Source organism: Syngnathus typhle, linkage group LG6, assembly GCF_033458585.1.
Source record: "Syngnathus typhle isolate RoL2023-S1 ecotype Sweden linkage group LG6, RoL_Styp_1.0, whole genome shotgun sequence".
Taxonomy (NCBI): Eukaryota; Metazoa; Chordata; class Actinopteri; order Syngnathiformes; family Syngnathidae; genus Syngnathus; species Syngnathus typhle.
In genome coordinates, this window is record NC_083743.1 from 16,362,636 (window position 1) to 16,375,744 (window position 13,109).

Genomic DNA, 13,109 nt, shown 5'->3' on the forward strand with positions numbered 1-13,109 from the left:
AATTAAGCATAGTGTATGAAAGGAGATCTTGTGTTTTTGTATAAAATGTTGGCCAGCTTCTCTTCTCTTATTATCCATTAAGTATTTGATGGTCACAGACCAGCAGCATCATTGCTCTTTAAGAACAACAGTGCTTTCTGTCCCTTCTTTATATACATAAAATCTTTACTACCTCTTTGCACACTATTCCTATTTTAAAATATTCTATTTGCTCAATTAGTAAAAAAAACAAAACACGCAATGTGGAAGAAATTTAAAGGTTAATATAAAAAAATTCAACTACAAATTCCAATCATTCAACATTTTTACTTTAGCATTGGTTATAGGCTATTACAATTACCTTGCAAATACCAGTGTAATCTAAATGTCTTTGCTGATTTGATGGAATGACAATGGGACAGATGATCCAATCGAGACAATGTCAGTGTCATTAAAGGAAGTATGAAATGTGTCACCCACGTTTTGTTAAGACATTCATCATTGACTATAGTTTCTTTTTTGAAGAGTCCCTTTTTACACACCATTAAAGATGATAACCGGCTTTCATCAAAGGGAACACGGTTTGCCTGCTTGAAATGTCATGAATTAGCATTCTTCAGAGTAGCGAAATTAACTGTTGGGAAGCCACAAAAACTACATTCAACAATGCAAAATGCTGTCATCAGGGTCTCTACATGTGACTCCAGTGAGGTTGTATAGACACTAGTCTACAGTTTCAATGGACGTAGATCTTATTCAGTGCCTGTGGGTGTTCAACCTGATGCATTTATTTGAATTTGTACATATTGGAAAGAGTAACTACACTGCAAGGAAAAGCACCAAAGTCAAAAAGGTTGCATTATTGGGTGCTTTTAAACAATATTCATGACCAGTTGTTTGTGTGGGCTGTGTAATTTGCCCCCCCCCCCCCCCCCCCGCTCTCTTTTACAGAATTATTTTGCTGTGCATAGTCGTAACACATTAAACTATCGTACAGTTTTCACTGGTGTGGTCAAAACCAAACTTTGGCAGATGCATAAAGCGGTAAGAAGGGACATTTTTCACATTTTGAGTGTTAGTATGCATGTATGTTGAATGTTTTGGGATTGTGAGGGGAAAAACCAACCGCAACCCCTGTAGGGACTCCGCTTCCTCGTGCTCGTCGGAACCAACGACTTTCGCCATGCTAGCCCCGTGGTGACCATCTGCACGTGCACCCGACTGGGTGCCCAGGACGCTGCTCACACGTTTGCCTGCTTTGTGATGTTTTTCACCGATTCACGACCACGGTCCATTGGACGCCGTTGAACTGGACTGCCGTTACACCTGTCTAGGGACCCCATGGAGGCTATTTTGTGTGTTTTGGGGTGTTCTCTTGTATTGAGGGGTGCTGGTTGGCCACAGTTTTTTTTTTTTTCCTTTGTCTTTTAGCTTTGTTTTGCTTTGATGGCTTTTATCTTGAGCACTTTCTGGCTTTCTTTGTGGCGCCGTTGTGTGGCAGCCTGTGTCTTTTGTGTACCCACTCTGTGGTATGAATACTGCTGGGGCCTGAATTTCCCCACCCCTGGGGATCAATAAATATTCAATCAATCAATCAATCAATCAAAAACAGTCTGGAGGAAATCCATGCAAGCACTAAGGGAGAGGATGTCAACGGCAACAGAAAGATCCAGATTATGATAGTAAAGATAAAACAGATTACAGTACTATATAATATGTTAATTCATGGCAGCACAGTGAACTAGTGGAACGCATGTCTGTCTTACATTTGAAAGGTATAAAGTTTAAATCTTGGCTCAATTCTTCCAGATTGTGTATAGTTACTTGTTTAAATGGACCCTGCAATTGACTGGCCAGTACAGTATGGAGCTCCGGATGTCATATGACCATTCCCTTTTATTTTGGCAGTAAAGCAGCACCAGTACTCCAATGCCTAACAATTGAGCGAAGTGATAGAAGTAGCGTTTATCCATCAACATTCCGTCCAAGTTAATTCACATCCCACTTAGATGCAAAGGACACAATGATACAGTACACGCTGGAGAGGATCTTGGATAGTCCTGATTGATCAAGCGCCAGGGGTACGTGTAAGTAACTATATGATCAAGTTCCATCAGCTGATTCAGTCACTGACTCACAATATGAAGTGATCGCTTCACAGGTGGTTACTGCCACAATGAGTTGTTCTTAGCCCTTTTTAATGTCTGCTATACATTTATGACACATTGGTTCTTGTTTTGCGAGTCTGTTGAGTGATTACTCAAAGGGGTGACAAGTTTTCTATACTGCCAAAGCCGCTTTGTGTACATTTAGCATTGTGCATTGTGGGAAGCATGGCGTCAACGTCTGGAGCTCTATAGTATAGTGGATCAAGCTTCAAGTTCAGTCTTACAAGGAAAAGCAGTACGGAAAATGGATTGATAGCTTTTAATCAGAATTGGGCCTGTTCAGTTTTAGCCCTTAAAGTCAATCTGTGCTTTAATCGTTAACGATTAAAAATTATTAAACACAAACTGTAATTTCCCTAGTCATCTACTTTCCAGCTGACAAAATACTGCGTCTGTTCCTTATCTACCCTCCACAAATGTACCTCATGCACTGCCCTTTGTCCCAGTATAATCGCCTCGCCAGTATTCTTACTCCATCCGGTCGCTGCCATCACCGTTGATCTGCACAACACAGTCCTTGTCCAAAGGGTCCTTAGAGTGCATAGTGTCAAAATGATGGTTTCTCACCACAAACCTTCCACAGGTATCCACCCCCAAGGCAGGTGCAAAGCAACGGTCAAACTGGATCTCCTGGCGCAGATAGGAGGTCCTCTTCTGGCAGGTGTCTCCTGTTCCCTCCTGAGAGGCTGATAGGAACACCACCAGCTCAAAGTGATGGGATGTGCTTTCACGCAGGGCTGGGTAGAGGGGGCTCCGGCGGTCCAGGGGATGGTAAAAGGTGAGTGGGAAGATGAAGAAAGGGCAGCGATGCTGGCCCAGGTGGTCCACATAGAAATCCAGGGAGGTTTGGTGCAGAGGTTGGCCTTCATGCTCCTCATAGAGCACAGCACTCACCTTCACATCAACCAGAGGGCGCCGCAGCAGGTTTGTGGCCCGTATCATGAGGCAAGTTTGGCCCTGGTGCTGTCCCACCACGCCTTGGTGGCTGAACTGGATGGCTCCGGCTCGCTTCTGAGGACAAGATATCTTGGCCACAAATGCACCTGGTAGACAATTGAGAATCAGCAAATTACATTCCTCATAACATCCCCTTTTACTGTGCGTGATTTTTGTTTGGGTTTTGGTGCTACACTTTCTTAAAGATTGAGCAGTCTTTCTCAGAAAATCTACTCTGAACCCACAACTTGTCTGGTAAAAAGAAAAATAGTCAATTTATTTTTAAATGAAAACATCATTCATCCATTCATAGCTTGCATGATGAAATGTGAGGATGACCTACATAAAGCAGAAAAATCCAGAAATTGTAAACCACCTCCGGCCCTCTCTGCATGTTCTCCCCGGGCCCGCTTGGGTTTCTCCGGGCATTCCGGTCTCCTCCCACATCCCAAAAACATGCTTGGTAGGCCGAGTGAGCACTCCAAATTGTCCCTAGGTGTGAGTGCGAGTGCAAATGGTTGTTTGTGTCTGTGTGCCCTGCGATTGGCTGGCAACCGGTTCAAGGTGTCCCCCGCCTACTGCCCGTTGACGGCTGGGATAGGCTCCAGCCCACCCGCGACCCCCGTGGGGACTAAGCGGTTCAGAAAATGGATGGATGGATGTTAACCATAATGACTAGGGATGTAACGATACATCGATACACATCGATTAATCGATATAATGCTCTACAATTTATTGGCATTGATGCTAAACGTAAACATCGATTTATATCGCAGTGTTTGACCTCGGACATTAGACGCGACTTTATTTTGAAATCCAGTTCATTGTTGCTTGCTTCCTCTTTCCGGGAGCAGTGCGCGCCGCGGCGTTGTGTTGTGAGCAGAGCAGGCATTTTGCGTATGAATTGTTATAAATCAGGATATTGTTCTATATTTTTTATTTCAAAAAAATATGTATATATCGATCGTAGAGCACCATATCGCGATATATCGTGAATGAATCGCAGCAGGCTTTAAGATATCGGCAAATATCGTATCGTAGTTCTTTGTATCGATATGATATTGTATCGTGGCAAAATCCGCGATTTACACCCCTAATAATGACCTTTTCTCAGACACATTCAATAAACTGTTCAACAGCAAACTTTGATCGCAGATGGCTTTGTGTGCCCCTCAACATAATGTATACACTAGGGGTGTAAATCGCGGGTAATAAAATAAATATTTAAATTTTTAATAAAAAAAAAATATAGAACAATATCCAATATTAATAATATAACAATTCATACGCAAAATCAACAAGGTACTGCAAACTCTTTATTTAGGAAATTACAAGAGTATTGTAGTATACAAAGTGCTTATTTTAACACTGAACTTTGATGTCGTGTTTTTTCTTTAAATGTGCGGCGAGATTTGTGCTCCCTGAATATTTGATCACCGCATGGCAGGATTTACAAACTGCATGTGTCTTGTCCGTTGAGCCATCTTTTCTTTGGAATCCAAAGTGCTTCCAAACGAATGACTTGAAGCCTAAAGGGGAGCAAATTTCCTCGTCTTTTTGGACACTAGCCATAGCACCAGCCCAGGAGCCGCGTACTAGTTGTCGACTCCCCTTTCACGTGCCTGCTCTGCTCACAACGCCGCGGCGCGCACTGCTCCCGGAAAGAGGAAGCAAGCAACAATGAACTGGATTTCTGGAATGATTTTCCGTTCATTTGTTACTGGCAACTTGGCTTGCATTTCATTCCAAATGTCTTGAGTTGCATGTTGGTCGATAGAAGGGTTGCGGAATAGTGTACCTGTGATGAATGCTTCAAGCATGAGCCCCAGCAGCATCTGCACAGCCAGCAGTGCTATTGCACTTGGACAGTCCCCACTGGGGAACATGGTTCCATAGCCGATGGTGAGCTGCGTCTCAAGGGAGAATGAGAAAGCGGCGGTGAAGCTGGTGATGTGTTTCACACAAACCACATGCCCCTGCGGGGGTGCGTCATGATCCAGCACATCCAAGTCTCCATTGATATGGGCCAGCAAATACCAAAGACAAGCAAACAGCAGCCAGTGGGCCACAAACGATGCACAGAAGGCTAAGAGGACCCATCTCCAGCGCAGACCCACTAACTGTCCCCAGACGTCATGCAGGGCAATCAGCCAGGCTCGGCTCGACGCTCCGAGCCACGAGCCAGAGGAACACAGCGGGGGACGAAGGGTGCAATGTCCATCTTTGGTGACTAGACGTTGTCGCTTTGGTAATGATAGAAGAGGGGTGGAGGACACCTTGCCATCCAGAACGCTGCTATTGGATTTGGTTGTCATCTTTAAAGATCCTGGAATAAATTAAATAAACACAAGTTTGATGTTTAATTTGTTATCAAAGCTAAAATTATATATATGTATATATAATATATAATATATAATATATAATATATAATATATAATATATAATATATAATATATAATATATAATATATAATATATGATATATATATATATATATATATATATATATATACATATACATATACACACACACACATTGGGGAGAACAAGTATTTGATACACTGCTGATTTTTCAGGTTTTCCCACTTGCAAAGCATGTAGAAGTCTGTAATTTCTATCATATTAGGGCTCCGAAGAGAACCTTCGCAGCGTGGAGCTCTCCGGAAAATCAAAGGGAGGTGGTCTCTGTTTCTACATTAATGAAAGTTGGTGTACTGATGTCACGGTGTTGAAAGTGTCTTGCAGCCCTCTCCTAGAAACACTTTTCATAAACTGCCGGCCGTTCTATTTATCACGGGAGTTCTCCTCGATCATCATGATTGCTGTTTACATTCCACCACACGCACGTGCGAGTGAAGCCACGCAGATGCTGGCTGACCAGGTGACAGACATGGAGAAACTTCTACCAAATTCACTAATCACTGTTCTGGGGGATCTTAAAAGGGCGAACCTCACACACAAACTCCCCAGATACAGACAGCACATAACATGTCCCACCAGAAGGGCACAGACACTGGACCACTGCTACACCGTAATTAAGGATGCATACCACTCTGTGGCTCGTGCAGCTTTAGGACTCTCGGACCACTGTCTAGTTAATCCGATCCCAGCCTACAGGCAGAAACTAAAAACCTCTAACCCTGTGGTGAGGACTGTGAGGAAGTGGACAGTAGAGTCAAGGCAAGACCTACAAGCCTGCTTTGACTGCACCGATTGGGGAGTTTTTGAAGCTGCAACTTCAGACCTGCATGAACTCACTGACACTGTCACATCATACATCAGTTTTTGTGAGGATCTGTGTGTGAAGACTAAGACCTTCTGCACGTACAGCAACGACAAACCTTGGTTTACACCGAACCTCAGGAGGCTGTGCAAAGTCAAGGAGGAGGCCTACAGGAGCGGCGGCCGGGACCTGTTAGAGCAGACCAGAAACACACTCAACCGAGAGGTTAGGAAAGCCAGGAGGTGGTACGGGGAGAGCCTGGAGAAACATCTCTCTACCAATCCTGATCCCTCAACAGTGTGGAAAGGTCTGCAGAGCCCTCCAGATCCGCGAGGAGGAAGTGCGGCAGATGTTCCGGAGACAAAAGATCAGGAAGACACCGGGCCCAGATGGCGTGTCACCTTCCTGCTTGAAGTCTGTGCTGAGCAGCTGGCACCCACCTTGGACTGTTCCTTGGAGCTGTGTGAGGTGCCCTCGTGCTTCAAGAGCTCCACCATCGTTCCAGTGGCCAAGAAGCCCGCCATCACAGGTTTGAATGACTATAGACCTGTCACTCTGACATCTGTGGTCATGAAATCTTTCGAGAGGTTAGTGCTGAACAACCTGAAGGATGTCACTGAACCCCTGCTTGATCCCCTCCAGTTTGCTTACCGGGCAAACAGGTCGGTGGATGATGCGGTCAACATGGGACTGCACTACATCCTGCACCACCTGGAAACCCCAGGAACGTACGCCAGGATCCTGTTTGTGGACTTTAGCTCGGCGTTCAACACCATCGCTCCTGATATCCTCCAACAGAAGCTCATCCAGCTCGCAGTGCCTGCCTCCACCTGTCAGTGGATCACCAGCTTCCTGACCAACAGGAGACAGCGTGTGAGGCTGGGGAGCATCACATCTGACACCCGGACCACCAAAAGTGGCGCCACTAAGGGGTGCGTCCTCTCCACCCTGCTCTTCTCTCTCTACATCAACAATTTCTCCTCAGGTGACTCTCCTGTGAAAGTCCTGATGCAGACGACACCACTCTCATCGTACTGATCCGGGACGGTGATGAGACTGCGTACAGTCAGGAGGTGGAGCGGCTGGTCCACTGGTGCAGCCAAAACCACCTGGAGCTGAACCTGCTCAAGACCGTGGAGATGACAGTGGACTTCAGGCAAGACCCTTCACCACTTTCACCTCTCACTATCCGCAGTTACTATTCTCTCCACAGACACCTTCAAGTTCCTGGGAACAACAATCTCTCGGGACCGAAAATGGACCGGCCACATAGACTCTGTCCGGAAGAAGGCCCAGCAGAGGCTGTACTTCCTGAGACAGCTCAAGAAGCTCAATCTGCTGTGGGAGCTGCTGAAGACCTTCTACACTGCCATCATCCAGCTTGTCCTGTGCACCTCCATCACTGTCTGGTTTGGATCGGCCTCCAAACAAGACAAGCACAGAGTGCAACGGACAATCAGGACTGCAGAAAAGATAATTGGAATCAACCTCCCATCTGTCAAAGACTTGTACCTGTCCAGGACCAGGAAACGTGAAAGGAACATCTCTACAGACCTTTCTCACCCAGGTTGCAGTCTGTTTGAACTACTGCCCTCCGGACGGCGTTATAGAGCTCTGTACGTCAAAACCAGCAGACACAGAGACAACTTCTTCCCCCAGGCTGTTGCTCTGATGAACTCACACCACTCTTAGAGTGTCAGAGTCATTGCTGTGCAATAACATCCTGCTCGCCACACCTTTTTTGAATTGTCTACACTGTTTGTACTATGTGTCCTCTCTGCATTCATTGCAGCCTGCTCATCCTGGAAAAGGGACCATCCCATCTGTGGTCTCTTCTCAACGTTTCTCATTTCCCCTAGTTGGAGCAAATCGAACAAATCGGTATTCAAAAAAGAAAAATGGAGATTTCTTTGCTTCGGATGTCGGACGAAATTTGGTTGTTGAACCTCGCGAGATGATCCGAGAGGACCAGCATGCTAACTGTCTCCGTTCGTTATTACATTCTCGTTACTCTGAGGATTGCATCAACTCTGATCATGCTTCCAAAGGAAGCAAGTGGGAGCAGTAAAGCCATCCTGAAACACAAAGACGCTCCTAAAGCAATGCGACAGTGAGAGCCCGGCGCGCTGCGCTTGCGCAATCGGACCAAATCAAGCTCCCTGTGCACTGAGGGCCACTTAAATTTTGGAAAGTCCATTAGGACTTTAAAAATATTTTCCAAATTTTAGCAACGGCTCTGTCACAATAATCCGACCAGCGCGGTGCAGTTGCGCGGTCGGCGGCGCGCTACGGTTGCGCGTTCGCTGCAGTTGCACGATCGGACAAAAATGTGCAAATGAAAACAATGCTTGAAAAAAAGGCGTTTTTTTTTGCTTGGAACAGATGAATTTTTTTCCATTATTTGTAATTGGAAAACATGATTTGGAGTTCGAACGATTCACTTCTCGAACAGCCTTCTGGAACGGATTGTGGTCGAAAACCGAAGCTCCACTGTAATTAATTTTCATTTTATTGCATGAAATAAGTATTTGATACATCAGAAAAACATAACTTAATATTTGGTGCAGAAACTTTTGTTTGCTATTACAGAGATCAGACGTTTCCTGTAGTTCTTGACCAGGTTTGCACACACTGCAGCAGGGATTTTGGCCCACTCCTTCATACAGATCTTCTCCAGAGCCTTCAGGTTTCGGTGCTGTCGCTGGGCCACATGGACTTTAAGTTTCCTCCCAAGATTCTCAATTGGATTCATGTCTGGAAACTGACTAGGTCATTCCAGGACCTTGAGATGTTTCCTACAGAGCCACTCCTTAGTTGCCCTGGCTATGTGTTTTGGGTCGTTGTCATGCTGAAAGACCCAGCTGCGACCCATCTTCAAATCTCTTACTGAGGGAAGGAGGTTGTTGGCCAAGATCTCATGATACGTGGCCCCATCCATCCTTCTCTGAATACGGCGCAGTCGTCGTGTTCCCTTTGCAGAAAAGCATCCCCAAAGAATGATTTTTCCACCACCATGCTTCACAGTTGGGATGGTGTTCTTGGGGTTGTACTCATCATTCTTCTTCCTCCAAACACGACAAGGGGTTTAAACCAAAAAGTCTCATCAGACCACATCAGGTCATGTGGTCTGATGAGACAAAGATAGATGCCAGGGACTTCGTCGCCACCTGTCTGGTTTGCTCTCGGGGGAAATCCTCTCACCATCCGTCAGGCTCAGAGCAGGGAGAGGACTCGAATGCAGAGTTAAAAAAATAAAGGAGTTTATTTCCTTCACGGACGACAGCTCCAAGAACAAAAGGTGCCTCACGATGAGGGAAAAAGGGCAAAACCAAAAACGCCTCAACACGAGGGAAAAAGGGCAAAAACAAAAGCGCCTCAACACGAGGAAAAAAAAGGGCTGAGAACAGCAAACAAAAAGCGCCTCAAACTGAGGGAAAAACGAAGGCAAAATCTCACGGGCAAAGCACAGAGCTTGGACAAAAAGTCTCTGCTATTAAGGCTTTCACAGAGAATAGCTGTGGCTATGGGGTCGCTGGTGATCGTGACTAGCAAGATGCACTGGCACAAGACAAGGGGAAGACGCAGGTTAAATACACACACGGAAGGGGGAGGACACAGGTGCAGACAATCAGGGCGGACGACACAGGTGTACGTAGTTATCAAAACAGGGAGGTCAAGTGGACGGTAGTGCAGAGGAAGTGCAGAGGTCGGGTACAAAATAAAACAGGAAGTGATAACACGAAGGACAGGACAAAACAAAACAATCTACAAAACCCGACAGTATGACACCATCGCCCCACGGGTCTACTACAACATCTCACTGTTGACTGATTTCATCACTGGTCTGCCTCTCTCAGATGGAAACATGGTTATATTGACCGTGGTTGACAGATTCGCCAAGATGGTTCATTTCGTTCCATTGCCCAAACTTTCCTCCGCCATTGAAACTGCTGACATAATGATGGATCATGTCTTCAAGCTTCATGGCATCCCCATTGACATTGTTTCTGACCAGGGTCCCCAGTTCACTTCCCAGGTATGGCAAGCTTTCTATAGGGCTCTGGGGGCATCCTCTAGCCCAGGGGTTGGGAACCTTTTTGGCCGACAGAGCGATACATGCCCATATTTTACAACTAACTTCCCGTGAAAGCCATACCATTTTAAAAAAAACGATAGGCTAGATACAATTAAATGCGTGTTTTTTAATTAAGGCCAACGATTTTTTGAGTGTACTAATGTATAACATCACCAAAAGAGCCATATCTGGCTCGCGAGCCATAGGTTCCTGACGCCTGCTCTAGCCTGTCTTCTGGTTATCATCCCCAAACCAATGAACAGTCAGAGAGAGACAATCAGGAGCTGGAGTCTGCGCTAAGATCTGTTTTGGCCAACCATCCAGCCTCTTAGAGTAAACACCTTCTTTAGGTCGAATATTCCCACAAATCCCTCACTTCCTCTTCCACAGGCATGTCTCCTTTCATGGTCACCTATGGATATCAGCCTCCATTTTTCCCCTCCCAGGAACACGAGGTCACTGTTCCCTCTGTCAGTGCTCATCTTCGACGATGTCGCACCGTCTGGAGATATGCCAGAGCTGCAGTGTCCTGCACAGCCCAGCGCAACCGTCAACTGGCTGACAGACTTCGATCCTACTGCTCCAGGCAGATGTTGTTGTTTTTTGTTTTGTTTTTCCCAATGATCGTCACACACACATCTGGGTGTGGTGAAATTTGTCCTCTGCATTTAACCCATCCCCATGTGATTTTGATCCATCCCCTGAGGGAGAGGGGAGCAGTGAGCAGCAGCGGTGCCGCGCTCGGGAATCATTTGGTGATCTACCCCCCCAATTCCAACCCTTAATGCTGAGTGCCAAGCAGGGAGGCAATGGGTCCCATTTTTATAGTCTTTGGTATGACCCGGCTGGGGTTTGAACCCACAAACTTCCAGTCTCAGGGCGGACACTCTACCACTAGGCCACTGAGCTAGTTTTGGCTCTCCAACTGTAACCTACGGGTCCCACTTTTTATGTCTCTCTCCTGAAGCTGGTCTCCTCTAGTCCCCTCAGCCCTCTTTCTGAGCCCCCTGCCCCACCACTGGTCATTGACGTTCACCCTGCTTAAACTCTCCCCAAGATTTTGGATGAACGTTGCCGGTATTTCCATATTTGGTTGACTAGTTGGGCTACAGTCCAGAGGAACCCTCCTGGATCTTGAGGTCCCTTATCCTTGACCCTTTCCACCTCCAGGACTTCTACCGTGAATTCCCTCATAAGCCTGGTAAGGCACCAGGTGATGCCAGTGGAGGGCTACTGTTATGACTGTCGGTCCTTGATTATGTTAGTGACTTTTGACCATTATTGGTCACATAGACCAGTGGTTCTCAAAATTGTTTCAGTGATGTACCTCCTTTGAAATAAGGATCACTCAGGGGTGGACACCTCCATTTGGTCTGATTGGTTCGACAAGACTTTTGGGAAATATAAAAATTTGGTGTATTCTATTTTGGTATCAATCTCTGTTTTCACAGCTCTCCTCACCTTGTGTAGTTGTTGCTGTATCCCCTGCATCCGCGCTCTGCTAAATCGGCTTATCTCTACGGCCATAGCGCCCACGTATTCTACGTTATCGGAAGGGTACCCGATGCTGGCGATTCCGGAACTGTGGAGCGGTGATGCTGCTGCGGCTCGGGGGGTTGGGGGAGGATACCTTCCTATCCTGAATACTGAGTCTCGACCCCAAAATGTGTATGAGAACTACATTGGTCAACGGGTTGATGAGTTGACTAGATAAATCCAATACCGGAAGTCTTTTTAAGGATATTTTCTGGGGGCGAATGTAAAATCAAATTACCGTTTTTTTCCATGTATAATGCGCCCCCATGTATAATACGCACCCTAAAAATGGCATGTTGATGCTGGAAAAAAGCCTGTACCCATGTATAATACGCACCCAAATTTTTACTCCTACTTAAGTCTGTAAACGTAAAATTATTTCAGAAAAAAGATCATCTTTGGGAACAACCGGATGTTATTCTGCCGGTCAGTATCACTGCGCATGCGCTAGCAAACTTGATAGCGAAAAAATGTTTCGGATTTGTGTAGGGTACATTGTGACAGCAAACGAGCAGGTGATCGAGCAAGCGTCTGATACGAGAGCATTGTGTTCGTATGGAGCGTGTTTGAAGTGAACAGCAGAGAAGAAAGCCCATCTGTAATGGCAGCCTTCGTATCATATCCGGATAAAAAAAAAAAAAAAAAAAAAAGAATCTTTTTTTTTGTACCCATGTATAATTCGCACCCCCGATTTTAGGACAATAAATTAGTTAAATTTTGCGCATTATACATGGGAAAAAATCGGTAATAAAAGGGGTGAATAATGGAGTAATGATTTCATTATGATTGATTATACAGTTATGAATGCAGTGGCTTAACAATGTACAGTGCCTTGCGAAAGTATTCGGCCCCCTTGAACCTTTCAACATTTCGCGACATTTCAGGCTTCAAACATAAAGATATAAAAGTTTAATTATTTGTCAAGAATCAACAACAAGTGGGACACAATTGTGAAGTGGAACAAAATTTATTGGATAATTTAAACTTTTTTAACAAATAAAAAACTGAAAAGTGGGGCGTGCAATATTATTTGTCAAGAATCAACAAGTGGGACACAATTGTGAAATGGAACAAAATATATTGGATAATTTAAACTTTTTTAACAAATAAAAAACTAAAAAGTGGGGCGTGCAATATTATTCGGCCCCCTTGCGCTAATACTTTGTAGCCCCACCCTTTGCTGCAATGACAGC

General features: G+C 45.3%; 1 protein-coding gene across 1 annotated transcript in view; it reads right to left on the reverse strand.

Annotated features, from left to right (window-relative positions):
- Window positions 1-1,779: 1,779 nt before the first annotated feature.
- Window positions 1,780-13,109, reverse strand: part of kcnj13 (potassium inwardly rectifying channel subfamily J member 13) — a 61,286-nt gene continuing 49,956 nt past the window's right edge. Inside the window, exons 2-3 of the mRNA XM_061280406.1 lie at window positions 4,882-5,409; window positions 1,780-3,190 (exon numbers count right to left, since the gene is read on the reverse strand). Coding sequence (XP_061136390.1) covers window positions 2,616-3,190; window positions 4,882-5,398 — 1,092 coding nt within the window. The 5' untranslated portion in view covers window positions 5,399-5,409 and the 3' untranslated portion in view covers window positions 1,780-2,615. The remainder of the gene's footprint in view (window positions 3,191-4,881; window positions 5,410-13,109) is intronic.